At 40.7% G+C, this 22,294-nt stretch overlaps 1 protein-coding gene across 1 annotated transcript in view; it reads left to right on the forward strand.

Moving 5' to 3' along the window:
* LOC124876371 (stAR-related lipid transfer protein 13-like) overlaps positions 1–22,294 on the forward strand; it is a 93,212-nt gene that overhangs the window by 11,546 nt on the left and 59,372 nt on the right. Inside the window, exons 3-4 of the mRNA XM_047379057.1 lie at positions 695–871; positions 5,404–5,434. Of these exons, the coding sequence (XP_047235013.1) occupies positions 695–871; positions 5,404–5,434 (208 nt within the window). The remainder of the gene's footprint in view (positions 1–694; positions 872–5,403; positions 5,435–22,294) is intronic.

Below are 22,294 nucleotides of genomic sequence, written 5' to 3' on the forward strand. Positions count from 1 at the left end.
GATTAGCAGACAATTTCACATAAACAGTCAGAGAAGATGGAGGAGTAGAATTTGTCTTTTCAGACAGGAGGAGCTGAGTGTCATCAACATTGAAACAAAATAGACGTCATATTTCCTAAAAATGTGACCTAAAACTATAAGATTTTATAGTTTATAACTTGTAGGGAGGATAAGGCCAGAGGCCTAAGGAACATTCATAACAGCTGAGCAAGCCTGTTACAAGAAATGTTTAAACTGTAGTGACTGAATATGGTCTGAGAGTTATAATTTAAACTAGTTATGTTGAGCCTGTACAAGAAATGCAGTATTAGCTCTGAAGAACACCACCAACAACTGAGCAAGACCAAATTTGAGAACCAAATTTTTTAAACTAGACATACTGATTATGATTTTCAAGGTAGATTTTAAACCAGGCAAACAAAATCCCAATGGTACTGACAGATTGTGATTCTATATCATGAGAGATTTTATTAAAAGCAGAATCAGATCAATAAAGGCAAAAGCATTATTTGATAGGCAAATATAAACCAAAACATATGCAAAAATATGTTTGTCTTTTATCTCTCGGCAGCTAAAAGGGTATTTAGGTAGAGTAGGTGTTGACTAAGAATTTACCATCTCTCCCCAACATAAGCTACTTGTGACTCTTTTTATTTTATTTTCTTATCCCTTCTTTTTCTCTCATGTCTTTCAGAGTGTTACGTCTGTGGTCGGGATGACCGTCCGAGCAGGTCAGGATCAAGGAGCCCACAAACTTCTAGACAAACCTGAGTCGCTGACCAGACGTCGCTCAAGACCTTTGACCCGCAGCAGACCTCTGACTCGCTCGTCCCTAACGTCCCCTACGCATCTCCATGCTCGTCATGCCCAGGTTAGACACTTTGATTACGTCTGTGCTCTTTAGACAGAACAGCCCATTTTTCACTGTTCTGATTTTGAGTTTCTAATGTAACTAGGTTACTGTCTAGAGCACCATCTCCCTTGAGAACACCACTGAGGCCCATTTTGCTGACATTCATTGCATAAGCTTTGCTCTTTTATTCTGATATAAAGTCTGTGATTCCTCTTAGCTGATTGCATTACAGACTCAGAGACAACATGGAGCACTTTAAAGCTGACCCTGCTCACAGGAGCTTCACAGACTGATCGATATAGGCTGATCAGTCACTCAGCTGAGTCAAATCTGATTTGCAACATGATTTTGGTGAAACCTTTTACTATAGTTCCAGGTATTCATAAAGAAAGGGATAAAGTGAACATCTGTATAGCTAATTTGTGTTTTTGAACACACAGAAATATCACCCCATTTTCCCATCTTTGACCCACCTTGTTTTACTTTACATTTTACACTAAGGCTCCAGATCAGAAGTCTTTTACTAAAAAAAGAAATCTGTGTTCGGTTTTGACTATTTCTCGGTTCCTCTCCTATGTCATGTTCCCCCTCTGTCCGAAGCTCCATCGATTGTTCATGTCCCCTTTTGTTTTATAAATAAGTGTGAAGGGGTTAGACGGATCTGCTCGACGCAGCAGAACTTACAAGGTCACTTTCTGCTCAGTCAGCACAGTCGCAGAGGTACGAAGAACAACAAATATAAACAACAATCATCAAACATATAAGCAGGGATTAAAAAAGAATGCCTCCCTTAAGCTAAGATGCCTATTTTCTTGATTTATTTCAAAGAAGACCTCTCATATAATTTGAAATAATTGGTAATTACCGAGCTGTTAGGATTGTTGAACACCAAAATAAAAGAGCTATGGTAAGAGATGAAGCATCTGAAGTGCAATGTGGCACTTATTTTCAATTGGTTAAAGGTTTAATCTACTAAATAAGTAACTATCACAAATATTTAAAGATGGAGAAAAGGATACAGGTCATTACAAATCTTTGTAGTTTTAGTCGTTTTGTATCCATCGAAATGATGCAAACTGCCATGGGACATTTCGTATCCACCATATGTCATTTGTTACCCACAAGGAAGAACCTTATGGTGTCTGCCTTGACAACTGAGGATTTAAAGAAGACGAAGTAGAGGTAGTGTGTTTTTTTTGTTTTTTTTAGAATTAAAACAATTCTTTAATTTTCTGCAGAAAATGAATCAAACCTCTATTTAAGTGTGCCTACATTTATGGCACTGCATGCTATCTACTCTTTTTTAAAAACTGAAATGCATTAAGTGATTGGATTTCCACATGTGATCCAAAACGTTGCCCATACAGCAGGCACCCTGGCAGGTTTGTCAGCAGTGCATGATTGCTTTCAGTTACGTTGTACATTGATTTAGTGCAACTTTTTGGAAATCATGCCAGATGCTTCAACTGAATGGTTTTTTATTACTTCAAAGCTTTAAAGATGCTTTATGGGTGTCAGCTGGTGTTGTTTGGTTCAAGTTGTCTGGATAAAAAGAAACATTATTACAAAGCAAATGTCCCCATTCTTCAGCAGAGTTACACAATCTGGCTGAATCAACAGAAAGGTCCAGTTTGATTAACATTTATTAATTTTAATTGTCAGAGCAGTAAAAGCACAGATAAACAACACAATATTTACACACCATCTTATCTAGCTTACCTTCCCACCAGCTGTCTTGTCCTTTGTGTGAAGTGGCCCCTAAGTCTCATGAAATAGTCTCTGTTAACTAAAAGCTATTATTAATGTTATACATGAGTGGAACCTGTAGCAGAATATAGTAATAAGCACCTTTTAGTCAGTGTTTAGCTCGTATCTTTGTGTGGATGTAGACAGGCAGAGGGAGAAGCAGACTGATGGAGGGGTGGGTGTATTTTCCCCTAACTGTGACTGATAAAGCCCAGCTGTGCAAACAGATTCTCCCTCCCTCCCTCCATCTGTCTCAAAAACACAGACATATACACATGTACACATTCAAATGAATGTAAAGTTTGAGCATTTCATCATTTCTGTACTAAAATGTAAATTGATCGTGTTAAAGTATAAAGAAAACAATCCGCTTAAACCATTTAGTTTAAGTGAAATAGTTTTTCAAATATTTTAAATAAGTAAAATCCAACATGAGTTAGTTACCCTGTCTGTTTTCAGAACAGTAATCCTAACACCACATTTCTAAAAGTGTGTCTCAGGACAAATTTATTAGCCGGAGTCATTGATGCTCATCGACCCTTCTCTACAGAGGAGGATTTCCTCTAAAAAAATCAGAGAAAGATTGGACAGAAAATGAAAATTTGAGTCCAACTTTAGCAGTGGCCAACCAACAGAAGAAACGAAGCTGTGCAAAAATAACAGGTTGCTAGAGATCATATGGACAAACCATGGAGTTGCTGGAAAAGAACATCACATCAATCAGACAATTTTAACTTGTCATTTCATTGTAACCAAAGAGTTTTCCACAGAACGAGACAGTGTTTCTCCTGTCTCTTTAACATATTAATGTGAAGAATGATGAACTAGATAGAAAATAGAGACACAAATACATAAAGTACAAAACATATTAACTAAAATAAGTATAGTGTGCATAATTTTGACAACATTTTACAAGTTTGGAGCGGAAAGCTGCATAGCAGTCTGGTGTTTCTGCTTTTAATGTTACAAGATCATTTGCCTGATTGCAGCAGTGCAAAAAGTGGATGTGAGAAAACTCTGAAAATGTTTAGTCTTGTTCCTGCAGCAGCTATTAAACACATCCGGGACAGAGAATAGGGACACTATAGTAACCTTCTCACCTCCCTTCACTATCTTCTACAGTGTCATCTTCACTGCAATACTGCAGCTAGAGTACCAAATTCACATGTACATTTTAAGCCATATATATCAAATACTGCAGCATTATTTGGTCCATCATAATTTAAATGACTTTTTTCTTAACTATAGCTGTATCTAGGGTGAAGTTTTAGAGCATTTGCCTATTTGTTGAATATTGATAGAGAATGGGTCTCACTCCAAGAAGGCAAATACAAAGCAAAGCAAGTTAATCTGCACAAAAAAAAAGGTTAATAATGATCTAACATACACTTTTGTAATGATCCAGTCAGAATCCTGAGCCTAATAAAATGAAAATGTTCTGGAAGCAAGAAATTCATCTGAGCAAACTAAATAAATATCCTACAAATTTTGTTGAAAGAGTTGGCATACCCTATAATTAAACAATAAGATGTAGTTAAGAAGTGAAAATATGTTGTTGTCCGATAGTGGTTAAAAAGCTGTTAGGGTTTTAAATTTGGGTAAAGAAGTCTGAAGTTCAGTCTCAATTTACAAACTAAATTTGAACAACACATTTTCACAAAAAGATTAAAGAATATTTATGTATTTTGACAGTCTAAGTAAAGCCAAGGACTGGCCAAACTGAGGAAACCATGTAAACAATAAATATTCTTATGGAGGTTCAGTGAGTGGAGAGAATGCTGCTCCATTAAAAAAGGAGAAAAAAAGATTAAACTTCCTAATTCATATGGCCTGAGACATGTTCTGTTATCTAAAGATGATACAGTTGAAGTATTTAAGTATAAGGATCATCGTTAAATTTGGAGGATAAATGAGAGAAAGTTCCAAGTTTGAGAACACAGTCCAAACTGTAAAATACAGCATCATGATATGTGAGTATTCTGCTGCAGCAGGTACCGATGCACTGTGTGTGAGCAAGGCGGCCTACAAACCTGACCCGGGGCCCTAATTAGGCAAACTATTGTGAGACAATTCTCTATGCCATTGTTGTAGTTTTTACTAAATACAAATACTCTTTGGTAAACTGGCAAAGTTTAGTCTGATTTAATGTCAGACAGTGAAAAAAGGGTTATTTGTCTTTTTATCCCATGCATGTAAATACCTGGTTTTAACTGTAAATGTCAGTCATTTCTGATCTTCTGATAGGGCTAGAATTAATGTTTGTAATAGTTTAAGTATAAAACTTAAGTCGACAGCAGATGTTGCAGTGACTGTATTTTAGGTTTTATCCTTTATTTTGTCTCCTGCTCTTCAATTCTTTATATATATTTAGATATTTACTGTAATATTCTCTTTTTCTTCTTTATCTCTCCTCTCAAGAGAGGACACACATACAGTCAGTCACCTTGGGCAGTCCTGTCCCATTTCCTCAGATCTAAGGACATTATATTTTATGATTTAAGTAGCTTTTCCTCGGAAGGAATTTGGGACCCATTATTGAATCGAAGGAAACAACAACCAAACCACATAGTTCTCCACTCAGGAAATGAGTTTAGGAAGAAATCAAAGATTAGCTAATTTTCCCAGCATTGCTACTGTTGCAGTATGATCAGCCTGATGAAAGTGGGGCACCATCTTTGGCCAATGTTGAGTTTACATTCCCCAGTGCTTTGGAGTAAATTCACCCTGTACTTGTATATTTTACTGCTTCTGTTTTTGCTGCTTATCTATATTTCTTTCTTCTTCTCTCTCCTTTGTCATGCTAGGTTGCTGCAAAGATGACAAGCGGATCAGCAGGTAGGATGATCTTTAGAGTGAGAGTGGATATCTTCCCTTATTTCTGAGGGGGAGAGTGTGAATTCGTTGTGGTTTTTCTCTAACTTTGTATTCCCACTTTGGGATAAAACAGGACTGGTGGGGATTTCTCCTTCTTCATTTCAAACCACAGCACACATGTTATAGACCAACACAATATTTTGTAGAGCCACCTTGTGCTGCGGTAATAGCTGCAATTTTGTTGTTGTATGTCTCTACAAGCTGCAGACATGTATAGACTGAAATATTTGCCCAATTATTCTTTGCAAAATTGCCAAAGTTATTTTACCACCATCTTGATTGGTTTTAGGTCTGGACTATGACAGGTCCACTCAAAGACTTAAAAGCACTTTGATCTAAACCACTGGTGTCAAACTCCAGTTCTTGAGGGCCAACGTCTTGCTATATTCAGACGTGTCTCTGCTCCAACTGCCTGAATCAAATAATTAAGTCATTAACTGGGCCCTGTAGAACTTAATGGCATTCTGAGGAGGACAGTCAGTATGCCAACAACCAGGTTTAGTTGGGTTTACAGTTGTGACGTACTCTTCCTTTTCAGATGATTGATTGAACAGTGCTCAATGAGATGTTCAATGTTTAAAGTTGGGATACTGTTTAATAACCTAGCGCTGCTTAGAACTTCACCAAAATAATCTCCCTGACCCTGACCTGTCTGCTGTGTTTCTTGGTCTTTATGATGCTGTTTATCCACTAATGGTCTCTAAGAATCCACTGAGGCATTCAAACATGAGCTGGATTTAAACTTAGACTAAACTACAGACAGCTGTTTTTTGTTTATTGACTTCTAAATCGGTTGCACTAGATTTTATTTAGAGGGATCAGAGTAAATGGGTCTGAATACAAATTTAGACAAAGATTTTCAGATTTTTATTTGTGAAAAATGTTGAAAACCATGTATCCTTTATCTTACATTTTCTGATTTTGGGCTATTCTTTATTTGTCTATAACATAAGATTTTAATAAAATACATTGATATATGTGGTTGTAATGTAAAACAAAATGTCAAAAGGTTCTCGGGTCATGCATAAACTTGCAAAGCACTGTACTCTAAAGTTGCTGTTTGTCATGTTACAACATCTGGAAGCAAAAAATGGCTTTTAAATTTAGAGTGAAAATAAATGAAACATTTTCTCGTTCAGTTTCTGGGTCTCACATTTCCCTGAAACTGATCCAAGAGTCTACAAAAAATGATAAATGAGCAAGAACCTCATCTGTATCTCTTATCCTCGGAACGTGTCCCCTTTTGATTGGCACAAACAGATGTTATGGCTGCCGCAGCTAAGTGGATCCCAGGGAGCTGATTTCAGTGACATTCGCAGCGTTTGAGGTTTGTTTGCTTTACTGTGTGTTTCTGTGTGTGTGTACATAGTTTTCTTAGATACCATCCGTCAGGGTAACATTACCAGCACTGATAGTCCACGAAGGAGAGGTGCACACAGGATAAAGAGGCCAGGTCAGAGGTGATGCGGTGGAGTATAGGGCTGGTGGGGTGAACGTGTTGCGTATTTGTGTAGTTGTAAGAGTAACATTTCATACAAAACACAGTAGTGCTGAGGGAGTTGTGTAGATTAGACCAGCTGTTTGGACTTTCAGGTTTCAGATTTGTTTTCTCTCTTCAAGAGCGTTTATTTTCTCCTCTAATGTCAGGAAACACTTTGACGCTCTGACAGAAATCCCTTCTAATCAATCGGTGTTTGTCTGCCTGTGTGGTCTGGTTCATTGTTGCCGAGCGGCGGGGATATGAAATGTACATATCTCGCCTCACATACCTGACATTCAATCAGCTCTGTGTCGGATAAACAGGGAATTCCTCCAGGGAATTTTATTAGGACTACTGGCGTTCACACTGTGACCTCTGCTGGGTGGCTCATAGCAGATTATTGAAATTAGCCCCAGCATGCGTCTTTGTTATGTTTGTTTACTTTGACAGTTTTATTAGATATCCTTAACCATGTCTGGGAGGACATTTATAGTGTGATTATATGTGGTTCATGTCATATCTGCTCTCGGGCAACTAAGGATGTGGGTAACCAAGCTCACATCTACTTTTTCTAGAAAATGTATTTGCTGCATTAGTATAGATTTTCTGGGTAAAAGCCTGAAATTAAAAGATCATTTCCATCGCATGAGCAGTGTCCTATTATAGTAAATCATTGTGTTAAAGACAATCTTTGACCTTACTGACCTCAATAAATGATCATCAAAACAGACCCAGCTTGTAACTTTGTCACAACTCAGTTTAACTGCCTGTACAGCATTTTGATTTAAAGTGCTTTATAGATAAATTTGTTATTATTACTATGTAAGGTTGTAACTATAAATATATGACTATATCACTGATGGAAGAAGAACATCAGTAATCATAAATCTGAGTAATATAATGTACAATAACGCAACAAAAGTGAGGAATTTAATCCCATATATTTTTCTATCATGTTTGCAACCAATATGACTTCATGCCGCACCATTTTTGTGCAGATCTAATCTGTTGGGGGCCTTAAAAAAAGGCCAAGAAAAAAACATGCAGAAATATACTGTAACAAAGCAAGCAAACATCTTTGTATTGGGTAACAGGGTTATTTATACCTCCAGAAAACATTAGTTCCGATGGACCACAAGACTGTCAATGAAAAAGGAAAAACATGCATATATCTCAACTACTTGTTGTACTCATATAGTGAACCTTGAAGCACGATTATGACTACTCAGTTAATCGTGACTGCTCATTCTGATGTTCTAAGCAAGACATTCAATGATTGTGTTGACATTTTTGCCGTTCACTGTTTCATTACCAAGAGCAAGGTAGACACAAAACTAAAACCACTGACAAGTACAATTGCACAAAGTCGATACTTTCATCTTCTGCAGGACTGTGGGTGGCCTTCATGTTGGCATTAGATGTTACACGTACCACCCACCTAAACATTACTGCAGACGAAGCACATAACTCCATGGTGATGGTTCTCCGTGAAGGCAGTGGCCTCTCCCAGCAGGACAGTGTAATCCAACCACACTGCAAAAAACAGTTTAAAGAATGTACCAACGTTTCAGGTTTCAGGTCGATTTAGTGGCCAAGCCTTTTAGCGGATGACCGTGGCAGAGACTTGTGACCCTGACTGTTACTAGTTGAAGTAGACAGTATAAACATTACATATAAGTAGGTATGTGATGATTAGGATTTTTTGATCCCCACTAACTTATTTAGGACTAGGGATTTACCAATGGCAAGTTACAAGCTGATACGTCACTGAAATCAATGCCATGTACGTACAGAAAAATAACGCACTGCTTTCCAAGAGTGATAACTGGGGAGGGGCGAGATCTTGTGACACAACAAACGGCACAATGTTCTCATCAGGCTGTTCAGTTGCTGGCAGCGTGTGACTTTGCCTGGTAAAATAAGTACAATTAATAACTATCTAACTTGATGTGAATGAGGGTGATATTAGCTTGGAACTATGTTATATTTATATTTGAAACTCTTATTTTGAAGTTAGAAAGGAAGTGTTTTCTGCTTTGCTGCTTTCTATTAACACAGTCTGCTCGCACTGCTTGTCAGGCATGGCCAAAATCTCTTGTCACAAACGAAGAAGTCCCCAGCACTTTTAAATTGTTATGCCTCTTTTCCATTCATGGTTCCAGCACCGCATAGCTCCACTCTGCCCGATCTTGCTGCATTCCGCACAAAAACTGTTCAGACGTGAAAAGAAAACTTTTCATTCTCTGTGCTACCCCGGTGAACAGTTTCTCAAGATGCTGACATACAACTGACCACGCTCATAGCCAATCACATTTCGGCTCTGCTCAGCCCTGATTGGAGCGGCTGATAAGCGGGTACCAAGAAAGTCTAATGGAAACATTTGCGAAATGGGCTGAGTGGAGTGGAGCCGGCCAAAGTAGAGCCCATGGAAAAGGTGTATTGGTCTGGGGGCATTTTTAGTACAAAAGAAATGGTGATGCAGTGCCAAACAATAAGTGTTTTGGGAATTTTGCAAATGGCAGCAGTTAGCTGGTAATGACGCTAACGTTTGTACCAGATCATCTGCACTACACTAAAGGGACATTTTTGCAAAAGTTTTTTGGTGTTAGGACAGCCTTAGAATTAGATATGCATTAGAAAATAAATATATGGACTTGTGAAAACTGGACTGGATGATTGTACACTGTTTACATATTCTAGAAAATGCGGTTTTTGATTTGTGAAACCTTTATTTATGTGAACAAAAAAATGGGGATCCTTTGTTTTTCGAAAAGATATAGCTAAAATCTCATCTCCTCTCATCTTGTGAGCTGGATGTAGCACCGTTACACCGGTAGTATAAACTGGTCTACATTAGTATTGCGATTGTTTTGGATTAAACACACTCACTGGTGAAGTTCCAGATGCCCAGTCTCCATTTTTCCTGAAAAATATTGTAACAACAGGAGCTTCTGCCTTTTGTTTCTAAATATACATTTATTTGATACAGCTGTAGATACAGCCATAGTATTGCTTGCATCCCAGTTTCTGCTAAATTAACAAATGCAAATATACTTACAAATACTATAGTACTAAACCCTTGGTTTTATTTCTGTGATCAATATCTGTGTGTAAACAAGCTTACATCTCACATAAACAAACAAAAACTAACTCACCTGTTTCTGAGAATACCAAGAGCACCATTACACCTAACAACTGAAACATTTTACATTAGTTTTGCAATGATTTGGTATAATTTAGCTGTTAATCTGTCTCATTTAAAATTGCAAAAACATAATTCAAAACCATAGCTGCAAACGTGTTCTTTGTTTCTTTGTGTCCATTTAAGGATTCTGTATGACAGAGCTTCTTCTTCTACAACGACTACCACTACTATTAAGTTTAGACATTATTAGACATCATTTTCCGAGCCTTGAAAAAGTATTGATACCCTTTACAATCACATTTCAAGCACAAATCCAGTCAATTTCATGAGATTTCAGGTGATAGACCAAAACAAGAATAGCTGATTTTGTGTTTTATTTACAAATAACAATTTGAAAAGTGTGTATTTGTACTCAGCCCTATGAGGAAACAGATGATGTGTAGAAAAAGATAGCCTGGTCAGATGAGACAGGAATTAAACTCTGTCTTATTACGTGTGTGGAGAAAACCTAACTAATGCTACTAAATATGAAAAAGAGTTCAAGGCACTCTGCTTAATTAAGTATGTATAACTTAAGATACCTTATAACTTTTAAAATAGTGACTATTTTTAATTAGTGTCTGACGCAACAAATGTGCACATTAAATTACATTATGTTAAAAATGGTCTGAGTTAAAAAAGGTTGTCAGACGTGTCATCATTTTTCATCAACCGCAGAATTTATTTGTTGTTTTTATTATTTTGGTCTAGATTAGTGTATTCATAGTGTTTAGGAGCTCCAACTGTATATTGTGTCTGTTTGGACTCTCAGACGTTTAGAATGAGTCATCTCACATCATTTGTAAAAATATCTCAGAAAACTGTAGCTATTTTAGAGCAACTGATAAGCTTTGCCGGACCTTGGTCTAAAAAACACACTGACACACATTCCCCACATTTTCCAGGATTAGAAAAAAAACCTATAGTGTAATCCATCTGAATTTTCACATTATTGGAAAGTGCTCAGAGGGGCTCTGAGTAATCTCAGCAAATGATCTGTCGGTGTTTTTACACTGCTGCTTGCATGTCTGGGATATGTTTTTAATCTGTCAGGCTGGAAAGATCATGCTGCTCTGCAGGTATGGTAAACCTTTGAAATATGTGCCCTAAACACATCTAACTAAATTTTTTTTACCAGCATATATGGATTGTAATATTCATTGTAATGTACACTGCTCAAAAAAATAAAGAGAAGACTCAAATAACACATCCTGGATCTGAATGAATGAAATATTCTCATTGAATACTTTGTTCTGTACAAAGTTGAATGTGCTGACAACAAAATCACACAAAACTCATTAATGGAAATCAAATTTATTAACCAATGGAGGCCTGGATTTGGAGTCACACACAAATTTAAAGTGGAAAAACACACTACAGGCTGATCCAACTTTGATGTAATGTCCTTAAAACAAGTCAAAATGAGGCTCAGTATTGTGTGTGGCCTCCACATGCCTGTATGACCTCCCTACAACGCCTGGTCATGCTCCTGATGAGACAGCAGATGGTCTCCTGAGGGATCTCCTTCCAGACCTGGACTAAAGCATCCGCCAACTCCTGGACAGTCTGTGGTGCAACATGACGTTGGTGGATGGAGCGAGACATGATGTCCCAGATGTGCTCAATCGGATTCAGGTCTGGGGAACGGGCGGGCCAGTCCATAGCTTCAATGTCTTCATCTTGCAGGAACTGCTGACACACTCCAGCCACATGAGGTCTAGCATTGTCCTGCATTAGGAGGAACCCAGGGCCAACTGCACCAGCATATGGTCTCACAAGGGGTCTGCTGATAGACACAGCAAACCTTCTTGCCACAGCTCACATTGATGTGCCATCCTGGATGAGCTGCACTACCTGAGCCACTTGTGTGGGTTGTAGAGTCCGTCTCATGCTACCACGAGTGTGAAAGCACCACCAACATTCAAAAGTGACCAAAACATCAGCCAGAAAGCATAGGTACTGAGAAGTGGTCTGTGGTCCCCACCTGCAGAACCACTCCTTTATTGAGTGTCTTGCTAATCACCAAAGATTTCCCCCTGTTGTCTTTTCTGTTTGAACAACAACATGTGAAATTGATTGTCAATCAGTGTTGCTTCCTAAGTGGACAGTTTGATTTCACAGAAGTTTGATTTACTTGGAGTTATATTGTGTTGTTTAAGTGTTCCCTTTATTTTTTTGAGCAGTGTATATAACTACATATGAATTGTACCTGATTTGATAATCTATAAATTTAATTGAATAAATTGTTAAAGTTACACAAAGAAATTTAGCAACACCTGACATGATATATCGTGAAAGCAGAAGTATGTCTCATCTTTTTTGCATTTAAACCCAGATGCTGATTGTGAATGTCAAAAATGAAGGATAAAAATCATCACATAAGGTTGATTATCAAAATAAAATTATATCAGAAGTTCTTTTAAAGTCATCATAGAGTTTCCCAAACTCACCTCACAACTTTGCCAGTCTGGAATGCAGAATAGACTCAATTTAAGGAGTAATTCTGGTTTTTGTTGAACTTTTTGATAAATCTGGAGTCTAATGAGAAGAACACGTACAGAATCTGTCTTTTTTCCTTGTAGATACCAGTTATGTGTATTGCTCAGCTGCTAACAACCCGTTGCAGATGTGCATAGAGCACATAAGTAGGAGTTCATGCCTTTGGTCTGCTCTGGCTGAGATTTCACCTAAAAGCTGAAGATGCATAAAGCATCATCATGCATGTATTGTACATAATAATGCATTCAATTATTACATTTATTAGTATAAGCAGTATTTTAGGTTGCAGTAATAACTGTTTTATCACTTGGAGGTTGAAGTAATTATATTTATGCTCCTGTGTTTAGTCTGTCAGTTTATAAAAGCATTGTTGTGATGGTTTATTGTAAAAAATCTTGTAACGCTTTGAAGCTTTTGAGCTCCACTTATCAAAAAGTTGATTGCAACCCTATTATAACACAGAGAAGAGGCTACTTCATGAGAGTTCATTACTGACAATCATCCTGGTTAAAATGCTAATAAAACATGTCACCTTATGCAGCTGTGAAGTTCATAAAAAATGAGTCGCTCAGCAATAAAGCACTCCTATCAGCATGTAATCTGTACTCCCACGACCTACAGGGTTTCCTTAACGTCCATTAGCCATTGTTTGCTCTTCTTGTCCCACCTCTTTCCATACCAGTCTGCACCCTGCAGTCTGATGTATTTAATACCTTCTTGTCTTTCTCTGAACATACTGTCAATCTTTTTACATTTAAAATGCTGTTAAAAATATTTTCACCCTTCTGTTTTTGATTATTTGTAAAACTTAAATATTTCAGATAATCATAAGAGATTTTAATACCAGATAATAATAACATGGGTAAATACACAAAGTACTTTTTGTTGATCCAAACCAACCTGGCTCTATGTAAATAGTAATTGTCCCCATATTATATTATGAATTAACCAGGAGCAAATAACTTTTACTTGCAACACCCAGGCCTGATTACTACAGACCTGAAGAATCTGGATATCACTTGAACAGAACCTGTCAGACAACAAGAAGCAGGCTACAAGACCTCAAAAAGCAATGTGTCATGACCTGATCTAAAGAAAAGAACAGATTAGAAATAAAGTCCCCAACATCTATGAATCTGGAAAGCATTTACACAGTCACTTCTAATGCTTTAGGACTCCACAGAACAACAGTTAGAGCTATTATACACAAATTGAGAAAACAGAACTCAGTGGTGAACCTTTTCAGAAGTGGTTGGCCTACCAAAATCACTCCGAGAGCGCAATGACAACTCATCCAGGAGGTCACAAAAGAACCCAGAACAAGACACCACTTGTAGCCATCTACCAGTCTCTAAAGCACTGCGGGCCTCACTTTACTCAGTTATGGTCAGAGTTTATAATTCATCAATAGGCTAGAGACTAGAAGCTGAAATTTTTTCGGGAGTCCCACAGGAATCCCGCGGGACGGGAGACAGCATCAGTAAAGATCACGTGATTGGGACGGTACAGGATAAAAAAATGAACGGGAGCGGGAGCTAACCAATAGGAGGGAAAATAACCCAGGATCAATTGTCCTTGGAAATGTAAAACTGAGACTTTGTTATAAACTAAGAAAAAAAAAACTTGGATCGACGCCGCCATTTTGTAGTTTTTTTCCAAGAAGCATATACTATAATGCGAGTCAAACGAACTACACGACCCACAAGCCAACAGTGCTTCTGCTCGATGTTTTCCACCTGCGTTCAGAATGGAGAGAGCAAACACAGGTGGAGAACTGGATGTGGTAAAATTGGATTTGTAACGTAAAGTCAGAAATAAGGACTTATCTATTAAACTCATAGAGCTGACAGGAAAGTCTCAAATATTACCAAACTTCAGGAGAGTTGAATGTAGCGCTGTTAACACGCAGTCTGCTGCTTGTAAAATGTATTTAGTCGTAATCAAGTCCACCAGTGATTAAGGGACACTTGTAAGGCAGATTCTGGATTAAATCAGCCCTGCATCTCTTCGTCAATCCAAAAGTACCATCATGTGTCAAGTCTCATCTGACCAACAAAATTGCTGCATGTGCACTAAAGATTTAAGAGCCTTTGCCACAGTTGAGGGGAAAGGTACGGAGCCCGAGAGGGGACATGGAGGATTTTTTTTTTTTTTTGCGTCCCCACGCAATACTTTTGCGTTCGGCATTTTGGAGCAGCAGCACAGATGACAAACTGCTCATAAAACAAACACTGATATGTCATTGATATGGTTTATTTGTCATATGCAGGTTAACACGCAGTAAACAATACGATGAAATGCTTAGGATAAGAAGAACCGTTCAAATTACGATAAAAACAAAAGCACTAATGGCGTACAAAAAAAAAAAGAGTACACATCATGCAGCAGTAATAAACAAACAAAGTGTCACAGATGTGGTTTCATGCAGTATTATTGTCCAGAGTTCAGTAGTTTGTTTGACAGCTTGTGGATAAAAACTGTCTTTTAGTCTGATATGAAGATAATTTTATTGAAGGCCGATTTCAAAATAAAACTCAATAAATCTCAAAACAGGTGTAGTGTTTGTTTAATTTTTGCAGTTATCTGGTTTGGAAACTATCCCACAAAGTATTGCGAAATAACGCAAAGACTATTGCGTGAAAACGCAAAAAGAGAAAAAATTCCCCATGTCCTCTCGCGGACCTCGTTGAAAGGCTTCATCAAGGGAAGATATTAAATAAATATGTTGTGAAATAGAAAAAAATTGAATGTACCATTAAATGTACAATTTATTTAATACATCATTAAATATTAAGTGTACCACTAATTACGTCATGTCATCTTTAAAATTATACTTAATTATTCAGTGGCACATTTAATTGCATAATAGTCCATTTCATGATATAATGGTACATTTATTGTTTCTAATGATGTATTAAATAAATAAATGGTACCTTTAATTTAATGGCACATTTAATGTTACATTTCTTTCATGTTACATTTACTTCACTTATGGGACATTCACAACATTTATTTATTTAATGATGATTTTATTGTATTAATTTTGTCCAGTTTGACCCTCCATTCTTGATGCCTGTATAGGAGGTCATGTCAGAATTTGAATCAGGTGTTCTGGAGCAGACACACATCTAAAACTTGCAGGGAAGAGGTCCCTGAGGACCAGGGCTGTGAACCATTGAGGTACAGTTTCTAAATTATGATGGTAATGCCTTTACGCCCTTTTGTTCACCGAGTACAGTTGTCTTGCTAGGTGCATTTTTCTTTCGTTTCAGCAACTTGAAACATAAAAGTACGGTCCTTCAAAGAAATTGCCAAAAGACTAAATGAAGAAAACAAAAATGGGAGTAGCACAGGAGTGGGAGTCGTTCTGAATGGGAGCGGGATGGGAGTGGGAGTCAATTTACCAGGAGTGGGACGGGACAGGATTTTTTTCGTTATGCTGGCCTGGGATTGGGATGGGACAAGACATTTTTCTGTGGGAGCGGGATGGGACAGGACAGAAAATCCACTCCCGTGTCACCCTCTACTAGAGACTGGCTCATATTGAAGCTTTGTTTCAGATTTACCACAAACAGCTGTCATTTCTGAAAAAAACCCCCTACCAGATCAACAGTTGAACATGGTGGTGTTACTGGTGGGATGGGCTGGGACTTTTTTTTTGCTGCGTCAGGACTTAGATGACTTGCTGGAAACAGGAATTCTGCAGAAAGTAGGAAAATCCTGAAGTAAAATGCCTGGCCATCAGTTTATGACCTTAAGCTCAAGTACACTTTGGTTATCTAGCAGAACACCAGCAAATTCACAGCAAAAGTCTTCTTCTGTAGGAGAATATTGACAGTAGAAGTATCACTGACTGGGTAACCAATTAGTTTGTGGATTAGATTAAATTTGCGCTTGCCACATTTTCACCTTGGCCCATTTCTCTGCAGCAACCACAAATACATTCCTCACTGCTTAGCACAGAAATATTAACACACATGCTGACACTGTTGATTCAATCCAGTGAATAGATGCTGTAAAGATGCTGTCAGTCTACACAATTTACTTGCTTAACGATACATTTTAGTCAGATCTAAATGTCAAATGTCCAAATGAAGAAACTAAATCAGCCTTTTCTTTCCCCAGTTGGAAAACTTTAATGTCTTTAAGCTTTTAGTAAAAGTAATTCCTTATCTGTGTCTTTGCATTTGGACCTTGCTTGGGTTATTTCTATTCTTATCTCTGATGCCATCAACTTCTGACTGCCCCCACTTCCACGCTTGCTGAGGCTTTACTTTTCTTGGGAGCAAGTGTCAAGCAGACAGCCAATCTAAGACATAAAAGTCAAGGTTCAGGTCAATAATATTATCTCTGAATATTGAACAGATATGTAAATTCTTTAAATGGCCTGCATTCAGCTTCTTTACTGTTCCAAAACATGTGATACTTCCATTTTACTGCACATTGCTGCAGAAACACATGTCTCCTCTAATCCAATAATAATAATTTTATCTTATAATATAAAGAGTTATGGCCTGTAGATTTAGATTGTAAAAAATGTTTTCCTTGGTCATGTCGTGTTTACTAATAGAAAGACAGCTTGGAGAACTAATGTAGTTTCAGACAAGAATGGAACAATGTCTTGTCTAAATGTTGTCTAAATTTGTTTATACCATTGCATATACCTAAAAATGATTAAACACATAATTATATTAATCGTACTTGTCATCTTCCGCTTATCTCGGACCGGTTCGCGGGGGCAGCAGACTCAGCAGAGACACCCAGACGTCCCTCTCCCCAGACACCTCTTCCAGCTCCTCCAGGGGGAGCCCAAGGCGTTCCCAGGCCAGCCGAGAGACATAGTCCCTCCAGCGTGTCCTGGGCCGTCCCCTGGGCCTCCTCCTGGTGGGACGTGCCTGGAACACCTCCCGAGGAAGGTGTCCAGGAGGCATCCAATATAGATGCCCGAGCCACCTCAACTAGCTCCTCTCGATGTGGAGGAGCTGCGGCTCTACTCCGAGCTTCTCCCGGATGGCCAAGCTCCTCATCCTATCTCTAAGGGAGTGCCCGGCCACCCTACGGAGGAAGCTCATTTCAGCCGCTTGTATCCGGGATCTTGTTCTTTCGGTCATGACCCAAAGTTCATGGCCATAGGTGAGGGTAGGAACGTAGACCGACCGGTAAAAGCGAGAGCTTTGCTTTTCGGCTCAGCTCTCTCTTCACCACAACGGACCGGCACAGTGCCCCCATTACTGCGGCAGCCGCACCGATCCGTCTTTCGATCTCCCGTTCCATTCTTCCCTCACTCGTGTACAAGACCCTGAGATACTTGAACTTCTCCACTTGAGGCAGGAACTTCCCTCCAACCTGAAGAGGACAATCCACCCTTTTCCGGTCAAGAACCATGGCCTCGGACTTGGAGAAGCTGATCCTCATCCCAACCGCTTCACACTGGGCTGCGAACTGCCCCAGCGCATGCTGTAGGTCTTGGCTAGAGGGGGCCAGCAGGACCACGTCATCTGCAAAAAGAAGAGACGAAATCCTCTGGTCCCCAAACCAGACCCCCTCCGGCCCTTGGCTGCATCTAGAAATCCTGTCCATAAAGGTTATGAACAGTACCGGTGACAAAGGGCAGCCCTGCAACATGCACCGGGAACAGGTCCGACTTAGTGCCGGCAATGCAGACCAAACTCCTGCTCCGCTTGTACAGGGATCGTACCCTAATAAAGGGCCCCCGATTCCATACTCCTGGAGCACCCCCCACAGGGCATCACAAGGTACACAGTCAAATGCTTTCTCGAGGTCCACAAAACACATGTGGAACAGTTGGGCAAACTCCCATGAACCCTCAAGTACCCTGTAGAGGGTATAGAGCTGGTCCAGTGTTCCACAGCCGGGACGAAAACCACACTGCTCCTCCTGAAGCCGAGGTTCGACTATCGGCCAGACTCTCCTCTCCAATACCCTGGCGTAGGCCTTACCAGGGAGGCTGAGGAGTGTGATCCCCCTGTAGTTGGAACACACCCTTCTTATAAAGGGGGACCACAACCCCAGTCTGCAAGTCCAGAGGCACTGTCCCCGACCGCCACGCAATGTTGAAGAGGCGTGTCAACCATGACAGCCATACAACATCCAGAGACTTGAGGTACTCAGGGCGGATCTCATCCACCCTCGAAGCCTTGCCACCGTGGAGCTTTTTAACCACCTCGGTGACTTCAGCCTGGGTGATGAAAGAGTCCAACCCCGAGTCCCCAGCCTCTGTTTCCACCACGGAATGCGTGATGGCAGGATTGAGGAGATCCTCGAAGTACTCCTTCCACCGCCGGATAATGTCCTCAGTCGAGGTCAGCAGCCTCCCACCTCCACTATAAACAGTGTTGGCAAAGCACTGCTTCCCCCTCCCGAGGTGCCAAACGTTATGCCAGAATCGCTTCGAGGCCAACCGGTAGTCCTTCTCTATGGCCTCACCGAACTCCTCCCAGGCCCGGGTTTTTGCCTCTGGCACAGCCCGGGCCGCGGCACGCTTGGCCTCACGGTACCCGTCAGCCACCTCAGGAGTCCCACAAGCCAGCCACAGCCGATAGGACTCCTTCTTCAGCTTGACAGCATCCCTTACTGCCGGTGTCCACCACCTGGTTCTGGGATTGCCGCCGTGACAGGCACCGCAGACCTTACGGCCGCAGCTACGGGCAGCAGCATCGACAATAGATGCGGAGAACATGGTCCACTCGGACTCTATGTCTCCAACATCCCTCGGAATCTGGTCATAGCGCTCCCGGAAGTTAGAGTTGAATACATCCCTGGCCGAGGGCTCCGCCAGACGTTCCCAGCAGACCCTCACTATGCGCTTGGGCCTGCCAAGTCTGTCCGGCTTTCTCCTCCTCCAGCGGATCCAACTCACCACCAGGTGGTGATCAGTGGACAGCCCAGCCCCTCTCTTCACCCGAGTGTCCAAAATATGCGGCCGAATGTTTGATGATACGACAACAAAGTCGATCATTGACCTCTTGCCTAGGGTGTCCTGGTGCCAAGTGCACTGATGGACACCCTTATGTTTCAACATGGTGTTCATTATGGACAATCCATGACTAGCACAGAAGTACAATAACAAAACACCACTCGGATTCAGATCGGGGAGGCCATTCCTCCCGATCACGCCTCTCCAGGTGTCACTGTCGTTTCCCATGTGGGCGTTGACGTCCCCCAGCAGAATAATGGAGTCACCGGGAGGGTCACTATCCAGCACGCCCGACAGAGACGCCAATAAGGCCGGGTACTCCGCACTACCGCTTGGCCCGTAGGCCGAGACGACAGTCAGAGACCTATCCCCAACCTGAAGGCACAGGGATGCGACCTTCTCAGGCAGTGGGGTAAACCCCAACACGAGATGGCTGAGCTGGGGGGCAACAAGCAAACCCACCCCAGCCCGCTGCCTCTCCCCGTGGGCCACTCCAGAGTAGAAGAGAGTCCAGCCCCTCTCGAGGAGATGGGTTCCAGAGCCCGACTATTTCTAGTCGATATCTCTCGACCTCCCGCACAAGCTCAGGCTCCTTTCCCCCCAGCGAGGTGACATTCCACGTCCCTAGAGCCAGCCTAAGCATCTGGGGATCAGGCCACTGAGGTCTCCACCTTCATCTGCCACCCAATCCTCTTTGCACCAGTCCCTCACGGTTCCCCCTGCGGGTGGTGGGCCCACTGGGGGATGGCCTGGCGTCTCTCGTTTGGGCTTGGCCCGGCCGGGTCCCGCGAGGAGCAACCCGCCCACCAGGCGCTCTCCGACGAGTCCCGACCCCAGGCCTGGCTCCAGGGTGGGACCCGGGCTCCGCCGTACCGGGAGACGTCACGTGCCTTGATGTACAAGTCCTCATGAAGGATTCTTGAACCGCTCTTTGTCTGACCTGTCACCTAGAGCCTATTTGCCATGGGAGACCCTACCAGGGGCATTTAAGCCTCAGACAACGTAGCCTCTAGGATCATTCGAGCACTCAAACCCCTCCACCACATTAAGGTTGCAGTTCAAGGAGGGGTAATTATATTTACCTCCGTTATATTCCATATGATATCAATAATTATATTAATATCATATGGAATTTCTGTGCGATCCATAAGATTATTAGACAGTTGTGTTATTGCGTGCATGTCAATCAGATTTAAGTTGGAGGAGGGAATTTAGGTTAATGACACACATTGCCATCTGTTTAAAGATTTTATTCAATCCTGAATTTTCCCACTTGATACGGATTTCCTATTTGTTGACATCATGCTGGTGTTTTATCACACAGTTCCTTGTAAAAAAAAATCGTAGTGTGGTCAAAACCAAATACTAAACGTATTTAAATGTATTTTAGGTAATAGACATTGTAATACCTGATTGTGAAGTAAAAAGGAAAAGACTATGTGATTTTACACAAAGAAATTACACAGAAGAAGCTGGAAAATGTGGCTTGCATTTGTATTAAGCCTCCTTTACTCTGATGCCCAAATATAAAATTGTGCTCTCCACAAATCTGTATTACCTTAGGTAAACTACATTAATCATTTTCTCAGCTCTGACCAGCTTTTGTGTACCCACAGCAAAATGCTGCCACCACCATATTTCACCTGGGGGATGGTGTGTTCAAGGTGATATGAATTTGCATGTTTATAAGTTGTTTTTCAGTCTCATCTGACCAGAGCACCTTCTTTCATATGTGTTATGTGTCCCCTACTGTCTTTCAACAATGACATCCTTCTTAACACTCCATAAAGGCCAGATCTGTGGTTTTGAGGATTTGTATGGATTTTCTTAGGGATATTGGAGTAAAAGGAACTGGACAGAGATAAATGCCTCACTATTAATATTTTTATTTGTGGAAAATATTTTGAACTATGTAATTTTCTTTCCACTTTACAATTTTGCACCACATGCACCCATGAATGGGCAATAAGAATACATTTCCAAATCCATGTTTTTCTCTTATTGATTAAGAATGATTTTCTGTGGGCTTTTTTTATGCACTTGCAGAATTCAATCAGATATACATTTACCAGCCACTTTATTAGGTACACCTGTCCAACTGCTCGTTAACGCAAATTTCTAATCACATGGCAGCAACTCAATGCATTTAGGCATGTAGACAAGGTCAAGACGATCTGCTGAAGTTCAAACCGAGCATCAGAATGGCGAAGAAAGGTGATTTAAGTGACTTTGAACGTGGCATGGTTGTTGGTGCCAGATGGGCTGGTCTGAGTCTTTCAGAAACTGCTGATCTACTGGGATTTTCACGCACTACCATCTCTAGGGTTTACAGAGAATGGTCAGAAAAAGAGAAAATATCCAGTGAACGACAGTTCTGTGGGCGCACATGCCTTGTTGATGCCAGAGGTCAGAGGAGAATGGCCAAACTGGTTCGAGCTGATAGAAAGGTAAAAGTAACTCAAATAACCACTCGTTACAACAAAGGCATGCAGAAGAGCGTCTCTGAATGCACACGTTGAACCTTGAGGCAGATGGGCTACAGCAGCAGAAGACCACACCGGGTGCCACTCCTGTCAGCTAAGAACAGGAAACTGAGGCTACAATTCGCACAGGCTGACCAAAATTGACAATAGAAGATTGGAAAAACGTTGCCTGGTCTGATGAGTCTCGATTTCTGCTGCGACATTCGGATGGTAGGGTCAGAATTTGGCATCAACAACA

Source organism: Girardinichthys multiradiatus, chromosome 11 (assembly GCF_021462225.1).
Source record: "Girardinichthys multiradiatus isolate DD_20200921_A chromosome 11, DD_fGirMul_XY1, whole genome shotgun sequence".
Lineage (NCBI taxonomy): Eukaryota > Metazoa > Chordata > Actinopteri > Cyprinodontiformes > Goodeidae > Girardinichthys > Girardinichthys multiradiatus.